This window comes from Plectropomus leopardus, chromosome 17 (assembly GCF_008729295.1).
Source record: "Plectropomus leopardus isolate mb chromosome 17, YSFRI_Pleo_2.0, whole genome shotgun sequence".
NCBI lineage: Eukaryota > Metazoa > Chordata > Actinopteri > Perciformes > Serranidae > Plectropomus > Plectropomus leopardus.
In genome coordinates, this window is record NC_056479.1 from 834,558 (window position 1) to 858,252 (window position 23,695).

At 40.0% G+C, this 23,695-nt stretch overlaps 1 protein-coding gene across 1 annotated transcript in view; it reads right to left on the reverse strand.

Annotated features, from left to right (window-relative positions):
- Nucleotides 1–23,695, reverse strand: part of LOC121956787 (carbonic anhydrase-related protein 10-like) — a 208,771-nt gene that overhangs the window by 24,326 nt on the left and 160,750 nt on the right. Inside the window, exons 4-6 of the mRNA XM_042505171.1 lie at nt 21,936–22,121; nt 6,854–6,949; nt 6,254–6,326 (exon numbers count right to left, since the gene is read on the reverse strand). Coding sequence (XP_042361105.1) covers nt 6,254–6,326; nt 6,854–6,949; nt 21,936–22,121 — 355 coding nt within the window. The remainder of the gene's footprint in view (nt 1–6,253; nt 6,327–6,853; nt 6,950–21,935; nt 22,122–23,695) is intronic.

Here is a 23,695-nt window from a genome sequence, read left to right on the forward strand (position 1 = left end):
CCCCCCCCCCGGAGCCAGCCCTGGGGTTGGGGCTCGAGGGCGAGCGCCTGGTGGCCTGGCACAGCCCAAAGAGGCGACGTGGGACCTCCTTCCCGTGGGCTCACCACCCATAGGAGGGGCCAAAGGGGTCGGGTGCTGTGTTAGCTGGGCAGCAGCCGAAGGCAGGGATCTTGGCGGTCCGATCCTCGGTTGCAGAAGCTAACTCTAGGGATGTGGAATATCACCTCTCTGGTGGAGAAGGAGCCTGAGCTGGTGCACGAGGTTGAGAAGGTCCGACTAGATATAGATAGCCTCACCTCGACACATAGCGTAGGCTCCGGAAGCAGTCTTCTCGAGAGGGGTTGGACTCTTCCACTGGTGAGAGGCGCTGGGCAGGGGTGGCAATACTTATTGCCCCCCGACTCAGTGCCTGTATGTTGGAATTTACCCTGGTAAATGAGAGGGTAGCCTCCCTCCGCCTTTGGGTAGGGGGGACGGATCCTGACTGTTGTTTGTGCCTATGGTCGAAACCACAGTGCAGAGTAAGCGGATAAGCAGAAGAAAATGGATGGATGGATGGAGAAACAGTCCTTAAAGACAATCCTGTAGACTACCAAATTACTGAAGAGGAGCTACTGTCTAAAATCCATGCACTATAGCCAAAGAAGGCCAGTGGTCCTGATGGTATCCTAAAATGAAATGCTGAAATTTAGCCACCATAAGCTCAAAACTGTCATTTTAAAACTATTCAACCTTGTTCTGAGTATTTGACATTTGAATGACATATATATACGTCAATGGCACTCAATGAGTTAATAAACATATCCACCAAAACAAGATGAAAATCTTCTCTTGTTTTGCCAATTTCAAAAAAGAATTTGACTCAATTTGGCTTAATGGTCTATTCCTGAAATTAAATGTGCTGTGAAATCAGTGATATGGAGACAGATTTCTTTCCCAAAGTAGAGGGGTGGAACAGGGCTGCAGTCTCAGCACCCCCCTGTTTATTATTTATATTGATGATCTGGCAGAATCACTAGAACAATCAGACATCCCCGGCCTCACCCTTTCTGACTCAGAGATTAAATCACTACTCTTTGCAGATGGTCTCGTATTGCTGGCTCCATTTAAAGAGGCCTTACAACAGCAACTGGATCATCTACAAAACTTCTGTCAGTCCTGGGCCCTGACAGTTCATCTGGAGAAGACCAGGGTTATGGTCTTCCAGAAACGACCCAGTGGGAAACCCAGATAGGTTTTTGCAGGGTTTAACCAACATTGAATACACACACAACTACACATATTTGGGACTAAACATTACCTCTACAGGACATTTCAATCTGGTCCTGAATGTTCTCAGAGACAAAGGGAGAAGGGCCTTCTGTGCTATAAAAAAGTCTTCAAACATCAATATACCCATCAGAATCTGGCTCAAAATATTCCAATCCATAATCCAACCAATAATACTGTATGGTAGTGAAGTGTAGGGTCCTCTTGTAAATCAAGACTTTGAAAAATGGTACAAACACCCACTTGAAACCCTACTCACTGAGTTCTGTAAAAGCATCATCACAGTTCACAGGAACACGCCCAACAATGGCTGCATAGAAGCAGCGAGGTATGTTGGTGCATGTCACAGTCTACAGGACAACCTGAACAACAACCTGACATGATGTTTAGACTTCATTTCTCCTGCACGTCTCACCTTTTGTTTTATTTTTTGGTTTTGTTTAGTTATGTCTATATACAGTATACAGTCTATAGACACACCACACACACACACACACACACACACACACACACACACAGAAACAAAAAAGACTTGCTCTTTTTATTTATGCATCTATTTTTTTATCCAATGGATGGCTGTTGATTTGAATATCATTATTTGATTTTTTTCTCTTGTATTTATTTATATCATCATTTAATTGTATCTGTGGCTTTGGCAATATTGTTTTAGAAACAGTCATGCCAATAAAGCAAATTGAACTGAGAGAGAGAGAGAGAGAGAGAGAGAGAGAGAGAGAGAGAGAGAGAGAGAGAAGGTGATGCAGTGTGTTGTGTGAAGGTCTGTTATGTTCAGACCCATTAGCGGGAACACAGCATCCTAGGAAAAAAGAAAAAGGTTGAGATACTGTGTGTGTGTGTGTGTGTGTGTTGAAGAGCATTGCGTCAGGGTTTGACTCTATAATGTTTCCACTAATTATAAGAAATCATTTGCTAAATATCTGGAAGCAATATATATGTGTGTGTGCTGTATTAATTAGAGACACTCTGTCTACACAGCTCCATTAGGGGCACTCATCTCCTATTTAAGGACAAACTGTAGCCTGTAGAAAACGGGCTATGGTGTTCAACGACCTGCTCCTTGGCTCAGCTACGTGTAAGTCTCCAGAGAATCCACAGAAGTCACTGTCCTCGTATGTGGCACAGACAAGTTTCGGCGCATGTGTGTTTGTGTGTTTGTGTTGCTATGTTTAGCCCCATTAGCAGCAAGAACCCTCCAGAGGGTCTTACATCTTCACAGCAGAGGTATGAAAACAGATTTTGGCAATGTTGCACTTATTTGTATGAAATTAAGAATGCACTCTTTTAACCCTTTAAAAACCTAGTTCAAATCAGTTTTCTTGTGCTGCGTTCAGATGCCTCTCACAAGCTGTTTAACCCTTTGAAACCTGAGCAAATCAGTTTGATTTCTGTCAAAAATGTGGAAAAAGGGTAATGACCAGCTTCACGAGAATGTCCCACAAATAGCAAGAAATGAATACAAGGTGACAAAGAAAATGACCTGGAAGTTATTTTGAAAAAGAAGGAAGGATTACAAGAAAATTATTAAAAATTAGTGAAAAATGACCAGAAACTATATTCAAAATAATTAGAATTATATATTTAAAATTAATTTAATTTTAGGTAATTTTGTAACTTTTTTTCTGATATCTGGATACTTTTTGGGCCATGTCTTCTTGAGTTGCTTGGTCAATTCCTTGTCACCTTTTATTTATTTCTTCTGTTTGCGTTTCTTGCCAAGTTGGCTATTGCCTTTTTCCCATGTTCATTATTGAACCTCCACCACTTTGGTCTAGACTGAAATATCTTACCAACTATTTAATATGGGTTGCTACAAAATTTTATTCAGTCAGTGATGAAAGCTAATGACTTTAGTGATGCCCTGACTTTACCCCTGGTGCCACCATGAGGTTGACATTTGTGGTTTGGAGTGACATGTGGAAATATCTACATATCAGAAGGTGCAGCATCCTCACACACAGAGGTTGATTTTTTTATATAGTTTCTTTAACAGTACAATACTGATTAACGGCACAAATAACAAGCATGTCAAAAAAGAAAGAAAGAAAAACTAGAAAAAAAAAACAGCCCGATCTGATATTATTTTCCACATTTATTTTCCTTCTTTTTAAAAAAAACATAATACAGATTTTGGTTTTGTTGAGTCTGCTTGATGGTGTGCCGTGCACCAGACACCATAAATCAACCAAGTGACTTTGGTTTATCTGCAGCAGCAGCTGATTAAAGGAATGAAAAGAAATAAGCATGTGTGGGATCACGGGTGTAATGCTGCCAGAACGCACTTTCATGATGCTGAATGCTATGATTGTTGTTCACTCACTAGTAGAGAGTCTGATAGAGAGCGATCCACCTCTGATGCAGACTGGGAAAAGCTATGCTTCCAATTCAGTCTTTGCTGTGCTGTGTTCAGATTGTGCAGTTCAGAGGAAACTGGTCACTCTTCGGCTGCTTTTACAAGGAGATGTACCCCAGCATCACGCTGCTTCAGTGTGTGATAATACACTGCATCGCAGCATCCCGCAATCAAAAGGGACATGACAGGCGTGACATGTAACACAACAGTGTCAGCCTTTAGTGTGAGATATAATAAATGCATCGGCAACACTTTCTAAACTATAACTGTGGTATAACATTTCATTAACAATCATTTACCATGGCAGATGATATCGTCCTCTGTTCGGAGGGTTAAGAGCTCCTGAATTTCAGTTTGCGGCTGTTCTTCTTTGAATTAGCTGCTAATTGCTAACAGCTGCTTTAAATCTCCTGCAGTGTGGTCACCAACATTATACGTAATCAAAACATCACACCTCCTGACCCATGGTCATGTCTTTCCAGCTTAATATTTTACACAGTCCTCGTTACAGTGCTGTTACTACCTCTGGTCCTGGATCAGAGGCGAGACAACTCTTTTCTCCTTTCTGTAACAGGACGTTATATACAGAACGGCAAGGCAGGCAATATGGGGTGATATTTGCACCTTGAACAGGCATTGTGAAAGCAGTTTTTATTTTCTTTGCAGAATTAGCATGTCTGCGCTAACTTGGTGTTGTTGATCCTTGTTGCTTACGAAACTGGCGGACTTTGTATTGTAGCTGCTAAAGCTAACTTGTTGATTCTTGGTTACCGGTGTGTACTCGACTAACCCGGAATAAGCAGGCTCTGTGTAGCTACTGTTAGAGAGTACAGTGTGTCTGCCCCGAGCAGACTACATGGTGGAGGTCAGAGGGCCATTCAATGAGGAAGTGGACAGAGCATGAGCCACACTGTATGCGTGTGCAGAAAGTGATGTCACAGATTCTCTTGTTTTTTGTTTTGCCGCCAATGTTAACAGATTAGAGCAGCCACACTGCATGCGTAAGCAGCGCTGCTTGAGTCTTGACATTTCTTCCCACATGATAGGTGTGGTTTGGGGCAAAAACAGCCAATGAAAATCATATTTTGATAGGTATGTTGACTCGATACCACCTTTCACTACAGTTTCAATGTCTTTTTTTGTCACAGACATGAGGAAATACAGATGTATCTGTTTTACTCAACTTTTCCCATTTCCGTTTTAATATAAAAGCCCTCTGACAAACTTTCTGTAGACAGAATTCCTTCCGTTGGTAACATAAGACCTTTTATTGTGAAATATTTGCAGGACTGTGTTGTTGATAATGTAACGGGTGTGATACGGACCCAGATGCAGTACACCGGTAAACAGGGATAGTTGGTAATGACGTTTATTCAGCCCAGCACAAATCAGACACAAAGCAAGATGAAGTAATTCTGCAAACAGTTCGTTCTTCGGGTTGGAACCCACAACAAAGTCTCTGGAGGGAGATCGAAGCAACGAACCGAAGCTTACGTCACTCGGCGTAGATGCAGAGGAAACCCCGTAGCCCAGCAGCTCGACAGCACGTGTGGAGATACCGTCGAGGAGAAGGCGGAAGCGTGGTCGGGGACAGGCGGAGGTTCCGAAACCGAGTGAACAGTCCGATGATGCAACGGTACCGATGGGGATGGACCAGGAGGATCGTCGGGGCCAGGCGGAGAGGTCTTTGCCAGCAGAGCAGATCAGGAACGCCAAAACAGAACTCGTGGTCGGGGACAGAAGGCAGGTAGGTTTACCGGGGATCAGGCGAAGAGAGCAGGTCAGGAACAGGCAGGGTCGGCTTTCAAAGATCTGGCAGGAGAATGCTGGAGAGTCTTGCATGATGCGAAGGAACAATCTGGCAATGAGTCTGTGTGTGTGGGTGGCTTATATCCTGGGTTGATTACTGATGGGCTGCAGCTGGAGGTGAGTGAGTAAGCAGGCAGAGTGGGCGTGGTCAGCAGGTAGAGGGAGCAGAGGGAGAGTGAGTGGAAAAGTACTGAGGGGGGAGAGGAGCAGGATTGTGACAGATAATACAGTGGCTGCACGGCTTCATAAATAACGAGAGACATCATGGGTCATCCACTAACCTTGACCAATGACAACTGGATCAATTGGCAGGGTTTTTACATGTCGGTGTAAATGATTTAGGATTGTGGGAAACTGAGTTCATTTAACGGTTTAGTTCAGTTTAGGTCACACAAATGGACAAAGTCATGGATTCAGTGGTCCCCACAACCAGCAAAAGGACATTTTCTGAAAGCTAACTTTCGTTAGCTTAATGTTAGTTTTAGCTAACTATCAAAGTTTCACATTAACAGAAATTTAGATTCTACTACTTTAGAGGGCAGCCCATGTGGAGCCTGTTTGACAAGTTTTTTTGCTGGACAGAGAAGACAGTACACTGGTCAGAACAAAACCCAAAACTTCTGACAATTATCTCATAATATCTGTTGAAGAAGTTTTTTTTACAGCAGATTTAAATATCTCATTTTGCTCAAGACATACAAGATAGATACAGCCCAGTATATGGTCAAAAAATTAGCTTGTCAAGGGACAAAATACAGGTGGAGACCGTGTGTGTGAGATGGAGAGAAAGTCTGTGTGTCTTACGTTTATAGTTGATTCTTGTGATGGTGTCTCTATTGAGCATACGGTTGAGGAAGGCATTGGAATTTTCAGAGAGCTGAGAAATGACAAAGAGAGAGGGGGATCAAATATTTATCACAAGAAATGGTACAGCACAGACATATAAACAAACACACACACACACACACACACACACACACACACACCTAGTCACACACAAATACCACGTGCACATACACATGCGTGCGCACACACACACACACACACACACACACACACCACACACAAACATGTGCACATAAACACATGCACGTGCACACACACAGTAGTAAATGTAAGTGGCTTAAGGACTGAAACAGTGACATTTTTTTGTTTCCTCTTTTGGAATCTTTATAATTACAATCTATAATGCCATCCATAATCCACATTTGAGAGGTTATGTTTTAAATCATGACCAAATCATCCAATAAACTCTGTTACAAATGTATTTATATTTTATTCAGCAGAACCCACCCACGAAGTTTGACCCTCTTGCTGTGAGGTGACAGTGCTAACACCTGCCCCACCATGTTTCTTTATAGCTCCTTAATTGTGTTTCTCTGTACTCCCAGAGGGAATGCTGACCTTTATGAAGATGGAGACCACAGCGATGCCATGGGGGCTTTTAGCTGCATCTGTGTAGTTGGCATACAGATCCTGGTTATAATGGATCAACTGGACCTGAAGGAGACAAAATGACACCGAGCGTTACAAGTAAACTAGAGCTACTCCTGCAGGACTTCAACTGTGAATTAACCTCATTTCCATTAAAATGTTTACATATGCTGCCATAGCATTCTTCACAACTAAAATCATGACAAAAGGGTATGAAACTGATATTAACAATTCATTAAGGGAGGGGGTGGGGGGGTTAATCTCATAATCTAATAATGCATATCTCCATTTTTTCTTTACAAACAGCAATATGACAAGAAGTTGCATTCTGAGAACAAGAGGCTTGGAGAGACCCAGGAGAAACTTATTTAGAAAGCTATTTTATTAGTTATTCTTCATTTTAATGCATAATGGTGCCAGTGTGTGTGGTTTGCTGTCTGCTGCTGTCAACCTTGTTTCTCTTTGTGCTTTTTCTGTTGCTTGTTTCTGAAAATGTCAAGTCTCTACTGATGTATGATGGTCAAATGCTCCTGGATCTTCAATTCTCTGCCAAAAATCTGGTGAAGTTTAATTTTGGTGAACAGAAAACTTTCTGTCCAACCAGGAAGTCTTGTGTGTGTGTGAGGGAGCCTTCTCATCCCAAGTCGTCTTGTATCTCAGTTTCGTCAGTCAAATTTTGTGTCTAAATATTACGCTCTAGACAGCCTCATATTAGTTTTTTACCTGAAGAGTTTCAACCTGACAGTGTCCAGTAGCACATCATAGTTAAGATGGCTTTTGGGATTGATATCTTACGCTGAAAGCACTGACAAAGCACCAGCATTTGATGACTTTGAAATGAGAATGGGTAGGAAATATGGCTACCTAAGGCTTTCCTACAACAGTCCTTGTATAACCTAAATGAGAGTTGTGTCAGCATACACAGCACAAAGACAAACATGAGAGAAACACAAACACAGAGAGGCCAACACCATCTGGAAGGGTGTTGGCCTCTCCCGGGGTTGTACTTTGTCACAGATTCTGTGATTATTCATGGACAGGACCTCAAGATGCAGCTATGGGGAGGAAAGTGTTGCATCGTTGCTCTTTGCAGACGAAATGATTCTGATGGCTTCATCACACCGTGACCTCCAGCATGCAGTGGGGTGGTTTGCAGCTGGGAATAAAGCGACCAGGATGAGTGTCAGCAACTCCAAATTTGAGGCCATGGTTCTCTGCCAGAAAACAGTGGATTGCCCCCTCAAGATTAGGAAAGAGTTACTGCCCCAAGCGAAGGACTTTAAATATTTTAGGGTCTTGTTCATGAGTGAGGGTAAAACAGAGCTTGAGATGGATTGGTGGTCTGGCGTGGGATCATCAGTGATGGTGTCACTCGGCTAGACTGTCATGGTAAAAAGGGAGCTGAGGTGGAAGGCAGAGCTTTTGATTTACTGGCCCCTTAATGTCCTAACCCTCACCCACTGTTATGAGCTTTGGATAGTGACCAAAAGAATGAGATCACAGATACAAGCTACAAAAATGAGTTTCCTCCATAGTGTGTCCCGGTTCAGCTTTGGAGATAGACTGAGGAGCTCAGACATCTGGACAGAGCTCAAAAGTAGAGCCACTGCTCCTTTGTGTTGAAAGGGGCAGGTTGAGGTGGTTCAACATCTGATCAGAAACAATAATTTGTAACACTGATACCCTCACAGACAGATAAAAAGCATATTTGTCAGCATCTTTGGACAGCAAGATCATGATAGTGCATTGTGTGGTGCAAGAAGCAAGGAGAACATTAGAGCAGCACACATTGTAAACACCCTATTAGTGCATCCCCCTTTCAATTACATTTTCAGAGGAAATATCATGGCAAAAATATTACTACAAATAGTAATCTTATAGTATATTTCAATAGTATGCTGCTTTTTTAAGAATAGGAATATCATTGATGTTGCAGATTGTGTGGGGTCTTGAGTTGAGGGTGAAGTATTAACAAGAAAATAAAACTATATACAATTTAAAAAAAAAAAAGAATAACACGAGTGGGCTGTGATGGGGTGGAGGCTGGGAGTTGGGTTAAAAAGGATCTGCGTAAGACAAGGATCAGCAGGATCTGTTACTATAACCCCTGAAAGCATCAGACAGAAACAGGGAAATGTGGGCCAGACATAAAGCCAATATATTAACACACGAATTAGAAGGGTAAAAAAATATTTAGGTTGCCTAAATGGGTTAGTTGTTCTGCTATTTAAGAGATTCTGTTGTCTAATAAGTATCTGTTTTGAATTCCATAGTTCCACGACCAGGGACTAATGAATCAGTACTGCAAGCCTAGAGAGTTACCAGCCTTACTAGCATATAAAGTACAATACTTATAAAGTACAATTTTGCAGTTTTTTGTGGAGTAGAGTTGGGAATTTGGGCCCTTTTAGAGAGGAGAACATAGATTCCAAGGAGGCATTAGTGTTTATGGCAGGGGGACATAATGCCTCCTAGAAGGTCCAAGTCACTACCTTCTTCAGTTTCTGACCAAATATTTCTCCATCTGTTCCCGACTTAAGACGCTGAATAGTGTGCAGCAGAGCCCTTTAAGAGAGAGTTCCATCATCTCCGTTTGCTCCAATGGACCGTTTTTTCACAGCAATGGCGGAACGTGGAGCATCTCAATAGTTCCCAGAAGTAGCTTTGCAGCAGAGAAGACCATTTGTGATGAGCTTTAACAGGGCAAGACGTCTAAAGAATCATTTTTTATATTATCAGCATATCGTAGCTAAATTAACATGTGCATTTGTAGCGGTTTAAATAGGGGATTTATTAATTAATAAGCAATTAATTAAAATTATTAATTAATTAATAAATCAATACCAAAAGTTTAAAACCCTTAGAGCACCACCCATTAAAATAGAAAGGCTGATAGCCCATTTTGCCTTATAAATATAATTTAGTCTCATAAATTGAAGTTTGCTACAGAGTTCTTTTTCCAGGTGTACAGGGAGCTGACATTATGCACACACATCACAAGATCAAGTGTCTTTATGAATGAAGGTTTTATTAAACTACTCACTACACCGCAAAACTATTCCTACAAGACAGTGAATGAGTTTAAGAATAAGTATAGATAGAAATGATAAAACAGTGAGTACAGCAAGGACAAAAAGTGAGTAAAATGACTAAATGAACAACAAACTCATAAATGAAGCAACAATAAAAATGAGGGGATGAAAACCAGTGAGGAACTGAATTAGGTGTGACATCTTGACTTGATCAGGTGCACTGAAATAGTGCAAGATGATCAAGCAGATGAAAAGTTAAGATTAAAGATTAAAGATTGAAGTCAATGTCAAGCATCGATCAACAGTAGAGAGGCAACATATCCCATAAAACATTGAGGGAAAAGATAAAGAAGAGGCCTGATCAGAGAATAACCCATAATTGTATTAATGGGAGATCCTCACCTAGGTCTAACTCTTCCTATGTGTCCCTATCATTTAAGAGCATCAACCCCAAAAAGGCACAGGAAACATTGTTTCACCTTCCTCAGAAGTCTCAATGCCAGGGAAACGGTTTGAACGTTGCAAACTCAGCTTGAGTTTGATTCCTCCAACTCTCTCTCTCCATGAAGAACTGGGTCATCTTCTGACACCTCATGTGGCTGAGATGAGATCACTATGACAGCTTATCAGGCTTTGTCTCATTCGAAGTCTGTCTTTGTCTCACAGTCTCTCTCGTGCAAAGTCCTCTGGTTCTAAATCGTCATTTAGATCAAGTGTAGCACGGGCTGTTTCCAAAGTTCGCTCTTTCATGATAGATAAACAGCAGCTCACAGCATCTCAGGGCAGCAGCACAAGTGGGCAACCCCCCCTCCTCAAAGGAGGAAGGGGGAGAGAGGCAAAAACCCAAAGCCCAAATACGCAAAAACCAAAAAAGCCAAAAGACCAAAGTCCTTTGACTTCACTGGGGTTATAACTCCTGTGAAAAAAAGGGGTGTGGTGCTTGAACATCAAAGCGGGAAAAATACACTCTTCCCTTCTATCACTTCTACTGTTTTAACTGTCTACATGTCAAAACACTCTGATATAATTAAAGGTTGTTAAAGATCCTATTTAGTAAAGGTATACAAGTACTAGCATCAAGATATAACAAAGTATGAAAGTACTTAATATGACCAATGGTCTATCAACAAAACCTATAATTAGAAAATCACAAATTGCATGATTACAAAACAATATAGCATCTGTGCACAAAAGTGTAAAGGAAGGATAATTAAGATATAGATAGAGGAGATGCTGTGGTGCCTGATGGTTATGTGTTGTTTTTTTGGGACTAGTTTTGTGTTTTTTCTGCTGGGGTCTCTGGGTGTGCTTTTTGTTGCACGGGCTGGGTGTGGCTTCTGGGTGCTGGAGCTCCTCGCACACTTCCTCACCTGCACCTCATCGCCAATCACCTTCACGGCTGCATATATACTCCTGCCTCACTCTCTGGTGCCAGGTTGTCTCCCCACCTCACCCCTGGTAAATCGGCTGTCTCTGCACTAAAGTTGTTTCTAGTGTTCGTGTTTCCTGTTCGTGTTCCATACGGGCCCAGGTTGTGTTTGTGAGTTTGACCTCAAAATCGGTAGGTAAGCAAAGTTCCAGTTCTGTAGGTATGAGACCTCCACACAACATTTCAAAGTATGTTTTACTTTGAATACGAAAATCATTTAATGTGGTTCTGTCTTACAGTCTGGAGATGTGTGGGTATGTCACATGTTAGTTGTGCAACAAAGACATGAATTGTCGGTTTCTATGATGTAGAGATCTCCTGATGTCTCCTTGAATCTTTGCAGGAGTTTAGTTGACAGCTCCTCGCCCCAAATGAGTCGTAAGTTAACTCAAACTGTCGGCCGGGCAATAAAATCTATCGTAATTTAGTTCTGCTTACAAGAGTTATAAGTTCAACAAGGCAGTTAGGTCCATTAGCTGACCCCGAGGTTCATCTAAGGAATCTCCTAAAGAAGTTTCAGTTTTGGGTAGGCATTTGAATATCTTATCAAGAGTTGTCCTCATCATCCACTACACATTAAAGCATGATATTGGATTATCTGCCACTTAATTAGTACATTCACGATCCAATAACAGATATGCTAACAGAGTAAGCTAATGTTAGGACACTGTACTGATTATACTGTAAACATATTGTTAGCTACTAACAGCCTGTCCATTTAAAATGTCCTGCTCTTGAGAAGTTTCATCTAAGATTGGGGAGTTAAAGAGGAGAAAAGGCTTGTGTGATTTATTTGAAAGGTCAGTGTGAGTTACATGTCAGCTTTGTTAGATAACATGGTGCTTGATAGTAGAGTGCTATTTTGTGGTACATAAGTGTTGATATGGATTAAGAGTGCATATCTGAGACTAATAAACAATATAAAAACATTACTGTGAACAGAAATGTAATTTAAGGGTGGATGTTTTTAGCTTTGTGATTCTGTTGATTCCATTTGTCTTTATTATGTTTCAGCTCAGCTGATTTTCCATTGATGGCAAAGGGAGGCAAGCTGAAAGACCTGAATGAGGCTACAGGGTAAATCATTTAGAAAAATGAAACATACTAGGCTTAATGGGGAATTATTCTAAACACTGACATTGTTACACTACTGTATTATATTATCTTTTATTATGTTGTTATATCTCTAATCATGTTATTGTATATTAGTACAATAGGAACACTGGGTGCTGGAGGAACTATTCCTAAGCAGGTTCTAAAAACGCAGAAGGCTCTAGTTTAATGCAGTTCATTAACGTATAAATCCAGTAGAGGGCAATATTACACAGCCTGATGAAGGCTCTCCTCTGGAGCACAGATCTGACTAATTCATGCATTCACATGCAGTGGTTTACACTTTGTATTAAAATCACTCTCTTATAATAACAGTAGTGTGACGACATAGAACAATGAAGTAGCCTAGACCTTTTTAAACAAAGGAAAAAGCTTGGACACATGGACGGGCAGGCTGACAAAGGATCAAGGTCTGATAAATTAATAAAAATGATCAATATTTGTAGGACTATCATATGAAACACTATAGACAAATGCTGAGGTTAGCACAGCAAAAGCTAATTTCCAAGCGAGTAATTCACTATGATAAGCGCAAACGTAACACAACAAGTAAAGTTTCATAACTGAAGTTGGGGAACAAAATGCCTCATCTCCCAAAGTAGTTTCCCACCCAGGCCTATAAAAGTATCTCCAACCCTCTCTCCTGTCCTTTTCCCCCTCCCTCTTTCAGCAAAAGAGCTACACAGGATTCAATGGAGCCTGGAGACTCCCTGCACTAAGACAGCACCCTCATCCTGAGTGTCAGCTCCCTGTCTTCTGCAAACTTTTCCCTGTTTCTTATTTTTATTAAACCATATGCAAGGCTTCCCAATGGTGTGCTCTTTGTTTGAGTAAAATGGTCTAATGCAGTTTTTGAAATTGATAACCTCACATATTTTTTGTAGTTGTAATCTGCGGTGAATGTAAGATTACTTCTGCTAGCATTATTCCACAATATTTTCCTCATCTGTGTTTCAGTGGAGAAAATGTGCACATATACCCCCTTTCTCTACACGCCTGAACCCTAACCCCGTGCAGCACAGCAAAACATGGTGGAGACTATCTGAGAGGACACCACAAAAAGACATGTACCAACTGCTTAATGTGCTATTTAGGTATGTTTCTGAGTTTATTAGATATTAATGAAATTAATTAACTGCAGTAAGTTAGTAGAAAGACAAAGATAACTAAAATACAGGTTTATATGTATAAGCAATAAACAGCAACCTGCTCCTTTACCATGGTAAGTCTAAAATATGTCAGCATAACCATATATGTCATATCCACATCATTCACATTTATACTATGTGATTATACATTATATCTATATATATTTTTGTATTTTAATCATATTTTAACGCTTATTTAGCACTCAGTCACTTGTTTTCTATTGCCTTTGACTCTTGAACTGCTGAAATGTGTGAATCTCTCGAGTATGAGATTAATCAATCTAATCTAACCCTAGCTATTAACATTAATCTTCAGATAAGCACGTTTTACTTAAAAAAAACAATATAATATTGAAACTACATACAATGTGTTCCGTGTATATTGTAAATCAATGCGGTTATTGACTGCTATTTAGACTTTTGTGTAAAATTTGAGCGCATGAATTATTGAGTTAACTTAGGCAGGAAGGTTTTGCATATATCGGTATCAATATTACAAATTCATTTAAATCAGTTTTCAGACACAATTTCAGAGAACTGTTAGAATGTACAAAAGGTGATTTGGAGAAATGGTCTAATCTCCCCCTCTTCCTTGCAGGATGTATTAACTAAGTTAAGATGACTATATTGCCCAGGTTTTTATATTTCTTTCAAATGATAGCCTTCTTCTCACCCAAATCTTTCTTTAAACATTTAGACTGCCTGATTATAACCTTTATCTGGAACAAGTCTCCTTAGGAAGACAAGCTTAGAAACCCCAAAACCACAGGGTGGATTGGGCCTGCTGAACTTTCTATTCTACTTCAGGGCAAGTTAAAATATTGGCTATCAACATTTGCAGAGGGAAAGGGTCCTTTATGGTCAAGTATGGAACTACAGTCCAGTCTCCCAGCCTCTCCTATTGCCTTGTTGACGGCCCCATTACCTGTCAAAAAGCTGTCCAAACCCTGTGGTTGGAAGCTCCATAAAAATCTGGACTCAGTTTAGGAGACGTTTCAATATTTCTCAAACAATCAGCTCATCTCTGTTGACATTTAACCATATATTTCCTCCCACTCAACTGAATCTGGCCTTTTAAGCCTGGCATAGCTACAGGCTGGTCTCTTTTTCTGACTTGTTTGATAACCACTCATTTAGATCATTTGACTTTTTATGTCAAAACTACAACATTACAAAAAGCCACTATTTCCACTATCTGCAAGCCCACAGCTTTGCCTCAAAACATTTCCCATTGTATCCCAGCCCACCAGAAAAAGGGCCAACACACAAAACCCTTAAACTCAATCCATACACTAAAGGACTGATCTCTAAAATACAGTATAAAATGTGATTCAGAATATAAATGCCCCGCTGTGAGATAATATGAGGACTTCCTGGGAAGTGGATATGGGAGAAACCATTTCAGATGAACAATGGAATTCTGCCATTTCACTAATCAGTTCAACATCCCTCTGTGTAAGACATAATTTGATACAGTTTAAAATATTTCACAGACTCCATTACTCTAATGATAAATTGGCTAAAACTTATCCAGCAGTTCGTTCGGAATGCCCAAGTGCAAACATACACCTGTGTCACTGGGACACATGTTTTGGTCCTGCCAGGCCCTCACTGATTTTTGGTCTTCAGTCTTTGAATTCCTTTGATCTGTATAAAAGAAAACAATGAAACCCAAGCCCCTAGCAGCCATTTTTGGATCAGTTCAGCCAGAAGAGGGCTTACCGAGCCATTATAGAGATGAGATCACTTTCGCCTATCTCTTGACCCAGAATCTTATACTCTTGTATTGGAAATCAAACAAGCCTTTATCTTTTACCCAATGAGTCCAGGATGTGACGCTCTTGATGAAGGTAGAAAATATTAAAATTTGGAGTTGATATTGTCTCTATTACTGTTATATACTCAAGAATATTCATATTGTATGTACATGGGCATACAAACATGTTTTAAAAAAATATATATTTTCTTTCTTTTCTCTGTTGACATTCTTATTGTTCTTTTTTATTATTGCTTGAGCCAGGATGGGTGGGATGGGGGAGGGCGGGAGGGGGGGTTGGGTGACTGCTGTTAATAGAGTAGGCACAGCTTATATTGTGTACATTAAAAAACTCAATAAAAGGAGTTTTTTTTTTAAAAAAAGGACAATAATAATTATCTAGTTATGACCACAAAACATGTTTTTATTAGGTCACCTTAACCTTGACCTTTGACCATCAGGTTCTAATTAGGTAATTCTTTAGTCCAAATTTGAGGAAATTCCCTCAAGGTGTTCTTGAGATATCGTACTCGCAAGAATGAGACAGACAAGGTCACAGTGACCTTAACTTTTGACAATCACCAAAATCTAATTAATCCTTGAATCCAAGTGAACGTTTGTGCTAAATCTGAAGAAATTCCCTCACTGTTCTTGAGATATTGCATTCACAAGAACAGGTGGATGGACAGACAGACAACCCGAAAACATAATGCCTCTGGCCTTGGCTCTCACCGGGGTCGAGGTGATCTATGGCCAAGTTGGCTACATAACTTGGTGACAAAGAAGTTGATGCAGGTGGTGAAAATAGGGCATTTAATTATAAGAGTCTTTAAAGCATATAAAACCTGTCGTTACGTGGACATTATTATAATATAGCTGAGCTTTTCAAACACTGCTGCTTGTAAATTGATAGTGCATAATTCTGGTGCCTGTGTTGATTCTCTATTTACTAGGTCTGTCAGGGTTTGAGTGCATTTTGGTTTGGGTCTAATACATGTTAGGTTAGACTGTGCTTGGATGATTAATACATGTCAGGCATGACGTTTTTTTTTCCTATAGGTTCATGAAGACAACTCCATTGTTTTCTGGAAGGGTATAGGCTACCCAGAGTATCTAGTGGAATGTCATATGGAGTGTCTTCTACATACTGTTGATTTTTTTCACAAACATAGCCTCATCATTATTCATTACTTGCAACTAGGGTTGGGCATCCTTGGTGTGAGGCCAATACGATATGCATCTCGATACATTGTCACCAATCCGATACATTAAAGATACATAATGCAGCAACTACTGATGCAATACGATAAGACCCACCCCAATCATGATGCAGTGCGACTTAACACGATCTGATTCAACACAGTGCAATTCCATCTGACACAATGTGATTTGACGATGTAAAGGAATGATGCTATGCAGTTCAATGAGCTTGATTATTTAGTTTACAGTAGGGTACACTTTTAATCCACCTGGCTCACAGAATTAAGGATGCTCAAGTTAGGAACAATTAAAAGCAATATGAAAAACAATGTACAATATTTTCAGCAGCAAGAAGGCTCATCATTCTCTTTCATTCATATGATCGAACTTCTTTATCTGGCTGGGAGTCTGGACAACATGGACGCTTCGCCAGTGGTGTGGCACTTGGCACAGACCCATAAACACAAAGGTGACCTTAACAAGCACAATCCGGATAGCTGAGAATGAAAAAAATGTATAATTTTTGCAACTGGTGGCGACCATGGGCCTGCATTCTTAATTACGTGAAAAAACTACCTCAGAATGTGGTGATGTATTGCTCTGCAGAGCAGTAATGGTTTTTTTTTAGTTATTGTAAATTTTCAGTAATAACTGGATACAAAAGTGTGTTTCCTAAACATTAAAAAAAAAATGTACTCACAACTTGACCAACTGAACAATAGTGTGACGCCACTCCCAGAAGCATGTGAAAGGGTACCATTCAACCAATTTCAAACCAAAAACGCAGACATAATAACATGAGCACCTGAAAAATGTTAGAATCTACTAGCATCCTGTACGCGGTGGCGTTCCATGAAAATGAATCATAGCCAGGTTATAAAAAGAGCAAATCTTTGTATGATACGAAACACTCGGGCTCACAAACAATAAAAACGATACTACCGCATAAGATAGCAAATCTTGCAGCAGAACATCTTAACGCAAAAATGGCAAATACCTAACGGAGGCAACTATTTGCAATCGAGTTGAATCTTGCCCTTTGCTTCTAACATAATCATGTTCTTGGCGAGACTGTTTACAAAACTGTTAATACTGGCAACTTGTCTCATAGTATTACATCTTATTACTTTTTGGACTAAACCAGTGCACCAAAGTTAGCCACTGAAAGACGAGCTCTCATAATCTGTCCACTGACAAAAATCAGGCATGTTGCTAATCTTAGGGACATTTGCATTCGTATGTGACTCGTGAGTTTTCACCACAATTTCTTGAACGTTTTGATTTGATTCTCTCGTATTTGAATCTGTGGAGAATGAACAAAAAGTTTATGAAAACAAGTTTGAGTCATGCCTTTTGCGATAAAGGTGAATAAGCAAAGGAACTTGGTCAATTTTTTGGACTTTCATGATGTTATAAGCTATGTACTGAGTGAACAAGTTTTCATGTTGTGTCTAGCCACTACAGTGTCCTTCACAGCCACACTTGAAAGAGCCAGCTCACCACTGAAACACATTTCGTTAGTTGCCCAGCTGTCAGTGTCGGTATATTTGCATGTGACAGTTCTTTGATTTATACCATGCTTGAGGGGAAATGACATCGCCTCCCTGCGGTCATGCATCAGTCCCTGATGGTGCAGTGATGGCAGCTGACGTCAAGGCTTACCTCCATCCCTGTAAGGACATCCCTCATGATTAGGCCTCCTCAATCACCCCCTCACTGAGCTCGGATCCGATCCGCACTTGCCTATCCCCCACTGGAGAACAGCCTCTGGTACATACAGCTGGTCGCTCTCTGCAGCAGAGACACATTCCAGAGGGAATCACTGCTAGTTTGATATTAAAAGTAAACCAGATAGAGCTAGAGCCCTCAAGGTAAATAAGTAACGAGTGTTAGGCAGCAACAATGAGAGGGTTCCTTTCAGTAGTGTGATAAAGGTCTAGTTCCCCTATATTTTATAGAAAAAAAATGAAATACCTATTTTCTTAGTTCATGAAAAAGAAGACAACTTTCTCAACAAGGAGTCTGAGACTTCAAACAAGGTATCGAGGTATTGGAGGAGTTATCTCAGCAGAGTTACTTTTCTAGGTCAACGTGACGGGAGTATTACATGAAGCTGCCTATTAGATTAATAAGTACACCCATCATGGCAAAAAAGCTGAATAAATAACAAAGAGATGCAAAAAAACACACTTGTATGACCTGCATAAAATAGAAGATAGAGCAAACTGCAATGAGAAGAGTTCAAATTTCTCTATTCAAAAAAACTTTGCGAGGGTTGTCGTTGACAAAAGTGAGGGTGAATGTAGCGACCGTAAAGACGGAAAAAAGAAAAGTCCTCGAAACAAGAAGAAAAAAAATTAAAAAACAAATAAAACAAAAAAAAAAAAAATCCTAAAAATAAAAAAAAAAGAAAAAAGACATCGAAAAAAAACGAATAAAAAACAAAATAAAAACAGGAAAACAAAGAATATGAAATCTATAAATAAAGGACAACATAAAACTATGCTTACAGTCTTGAAAAGAATGTCAAGAAATTATTTGACATAACGATACAGAAAAAAATTCATGGTGTGTTCTGTGGTCACCTTGTATTTTATAAAAGCTGGACAAAAATTTGAGAATTATTTGAAAAATTGAAAGTAAGGAAAAAAAAAACAGATTGTATTTTGAAAAAACTTATTTACCAACTTCACAATTGACAGTTAAAGTGTATCTCCAACCATTTTTCAGAAAACCAGAACCTAAAAATCATGGGCAAAGATTTTATGAGGGCAAATGTTAGTACATTATTTAGAATTACTATATCACATTACATAAAAAACCAACATCAATTCAAGACATACGAGACACAACTGAAATGCAAAAAACACACAGCTGAAATGCTCGTACACAACAACTGAAAATGATTACACTCACAGCACACATTCTGAGAATGAATACCCAACACCAGACATGACTGAATAGATACCAATGCTACAAAAACTGATCCTTCTCTTTGTAGACTAAGTTGACCTAATATAACTTTTTTGTGATACTAAATGGTGGGGGGGTGGGGGGAGGGCGGGAGGGGGGGTTGGGGTGACTGCTGTTAATAGAGTAGGCACAGCTTATATTGTGTACATTAAAAAACTCAATAAAAGGAGTTTTTTTTTTAAAAAAAGGACAATAATAATTATCTAGTTATGACCACAAACATGTTTTATTAGGTCACCTTAACCTTGACCTTTGACCATCAGGTTCTAATTAGGTAATTCTTTAGTCCAAATTTGAGGAAATTCCCTCAAGGTGTTCTTGAGATATCGTACTCGCAAGAATGAGACAGACAAGGTCACAGTGACCTTAACTTTTGACAATCACCAAAATCTAATTAATCCTTGAATCCAAGTGAACGTTTGTGCTAAATCTGAAGAAATTCCCTCACTGTTCTTGAGATATTGCATTCACAAGAACAGGTGGATGGACAGACAGACAACCCGAAAACATAATGCCTCTGGCCTTGGCTCTCACCGGGGTCGAGGTGATCTATGGCCAAGTTGGCTACATAACTTGGTGACAAAGAAGTTGATGCAGGTGGTGAAAATAGGGCATTTAATTATAAGAGTCTTTAAAGCATATAAACCTGTCGTTACGTGGACATTATTATAATATAGCTGAGCTTTTCAAACACTGCTGCTTGTAAATTGATAGTGCATAATTCTGGTGCCTGTGTTGATTCTCTATTTACTAGGTCTGTCAGGGTTGAGTGCATTTTGGTTTGGGTCTAATACATGTTAGGTTAGACTGTGCTTGGATGATTAATACATGTCAGGCATGACGTTTTTTTTCCTATAGGTTCATGAAGACAACTCCATTGTTTTCTGGAAGGGTATAGGCTACCCAGAGTATCTAGTGGAATGTCATATGGAGTGTCTTCTACATACTGTTGATTTTTTTCACAAACATAGCCTCATCATTATTCATTACTTGCAACTAGGGTTGGGCATCCTTGGTGTGAGGCCAATACGATATGCATCTCGATACATTGTCACCAATCCGATACATTAAAGATACATAATGCAGCAACTACTGATGCAATACGATAAGACCCACCCCAATCATGATGCAGTGCGACTTAACACGATCTGATTCAACACAGTGCAATTCCATCTGACACAATGTGATTTGACGATGTAAAGGAATGATGCTATGCAGTTCAATGAGCTTGATTATTTAGTTTACAGTAGGGTACACTTTTAATCCACCTGGCTCACAGAATTAAGGATGCTCAAGTTAGGAACAATTAAAAGCAATATGAAAAACAATGTACAATATTTTCAGCAGCAAGAAGGCTCATCATTCTCTTTCATTCATATGATCTTTATACAGTCTATGGCCAAGTCACACAGAGCAGATCGTACCAGGCAGGAAGTCAAGCAGCATTGCATCCGGTCAATTTTCAAAATAAAACACCTTAAAATGGATTTAAGGTCAAGTTTAACTAACAAAAACATGCTTAAAATCCTCTACATATCTCTTTCATTTATGATTAAATTATTAATTATTCATTTTTACAATTAATAAGATCACTCTGTTTTTTTTTTTTTACTAAATCACAGCCACAAATCTTCTTTTTATTCTATATTTTTACTGATATGTATAATTTTCAAGATGAGCATGTTTTTTGAATGAAAAACAGCCTAAATTATTTAATCTACTTCTCCGTGGCTGGACTTCAGGCTGCAGCACAACAACGTCCCACGGTAGAATCGCAAAAATCAAGGGACAATGACCACAAATTTAAGGGAAAATTACTCAATAAGCACAATCTCATAAAGTCTACAGTATCAGCTGGCAGGACGCACTGCTTCTGAAACGCTTTACAGACGTTCCTGGTGGGATATAGAGCCGCATGGAGGACAGAACAACACAGTGCCACAGATGTAATGCTCACTGCGTGCTGCCAGTAGAAGTAGGTGAAACAAAATGAAATATTAAATTATTTGATTGGAAACACTTTAAAATAAATGAATAGAAAATCTAATATTAAATGGATTGGATTTTACAGATGCAGACATTTAATGACTGATGCAGACATTTAATGACTGATGCGTCTCGATTTCATTCCAAAATTGCATCCACACACAGCTGCGTGTCCGTGTATCGATACGAACTGATTAAACTTCTTATCACTACTTGTTACATATCCTTGGCTGTAGTTGTGGTTCTTCTGCTCTGCCCAAAATTCATTCCTTCTATAACATCTCTGACAGAAGTACAAATACAACCTGTTCTGCATAACGAGAGGGAGAAGCACCTCAAAAGTTCTCAGCATTTTTACATGAACGTTCCAAAAATACTTCAATCCAGTCTGTGTCATCTTTGTCTTATTTCTTACCTCTCCAGGAAAGCCCTGTCCATTGAGGAGATGCTCTGAACCCTGGGCGTCCTCGCTACCAAAATGGAGGCGGACCTCCTCCAGCCTGTAGCTGTAACCCAGTGGGCCCCCCGAGATGTTCACCATGTGGGCTTTGTCGGGTCGTAGGGACACATGTTTTCCCGTGTTGTACATGGTGCCTCCCATCTACAGAGAAACAGACAGGGATGGATGGGCATCGCTGTTATGATTATAATTTCACTGCTACTCTGTTACCACTGCAACAGCTAATATGCTAATGGCCGTCAATGATTTCCTGACCAATTGGCTTGTTGAATCTGTTCAGTTGTGACTTCCCCTTTGGGGCCTCAAAGATAACCATAGTTTGGTTCTAGACACTGGACTACAGCAAGTGGACCAAAATTTAACATAATAAAACACCTGAAAGCACGACAAGAGTGTCTCTGAATCCTAGCTAAGCTAAACGAAAAACTGGTATCAGACGCAAATAGAAAAACTATTTTTCCTTTTTAAGCCAACCAGTGGTTGATTCAAACATAACTTGCAAGGTATGTTTCTGGTACCTATGTGGCCATATCCTGCAAATTTCACAATGACTGGTCCAACAGTTCTGGAGTTAGTTTGACTTATATGCTGAGCCATGCATCAGACTTACATGTGAGGGGAAATTGTGAAAACATTTCTGCAGAAAAATAATGATAAATCAGCAAATAAGATTGGGACTGCTTATTAGGAAATTCCTGAGTTGCCTATGTTGCCAGTCCTCCACTGCCTATGATGAGACCCAGTATCTCAACAATTTTATAAAATGGCATCACCTTACATTACAGGGAGGGTAAAATTATTTTGTGGCAGACCAAAAGTGATGTGAAACAATATGTATTGTACTGTAACTTTTGCTAGAAAAGAATAAACTTCTCCATATTCACCAAGGTTAATAGGCATGAACTGCAGTATACATAAAATGTTAGGATATCACTTGTGTGGGTTAGAAATTATCTTGATGGGGACAGGGATTTGACCTAAATGCAGACAGGCAGCAGCATGAATTCAGTAATTTACTTTGAAAAGCTAAAGTTAACAGGCATACAAAAAGTTGTTGGGCAGTTGGTCTGACAAGCAACAAGCAGGTAAAAGGGAGCAGACTTTTAGCTAATCGCATTGCAATGATGACAAACTGTCCTGGAACAAAGAATCTCGGCTGGTATTAGAGGAGCTGGATCTTAGTAGATGGAATGGGAAGCAGGTGGGTAATTGGGTTATGCAGGTGAGGAGGTGGGTGGATAAGGCCAGGCAGATAAGATGCCAGGAGGAGCCTGTTTATAACTGGTATAAACCAGCCCATTCTCATTCTAAAGTCATTAAATACCACCAGACAGAACCTACACTGCTGGTTGACCAGACAGCCCCTGGCATGGCAATATAATATGTGGACAATCACCAGGATGCCCTGTGATGTGATCACTGAAACCACTTGCTGAGGTGGTCTGGGATGCATTTGACCACATATCCTGTGTCAACACTTATGCATCTGGATGCATCTCCAGTGATGCATCAGTGGTGGTTGTTTTGGTGACAGCACATGCAATGCTGAACAGTGTCAGGTTGACATGCTGCCAGTAACAATGTAATATAAGGAACATGAAGGTCGCTAGAGCGGGCAGGAGGGGCGGTAGATGGATCCAGCAAACCCTAGATTTTCATGTGGGAGTCCTGTGTTCGCTTCCTACACCTTACAATGTGCCTTTTTTTTTACCTAA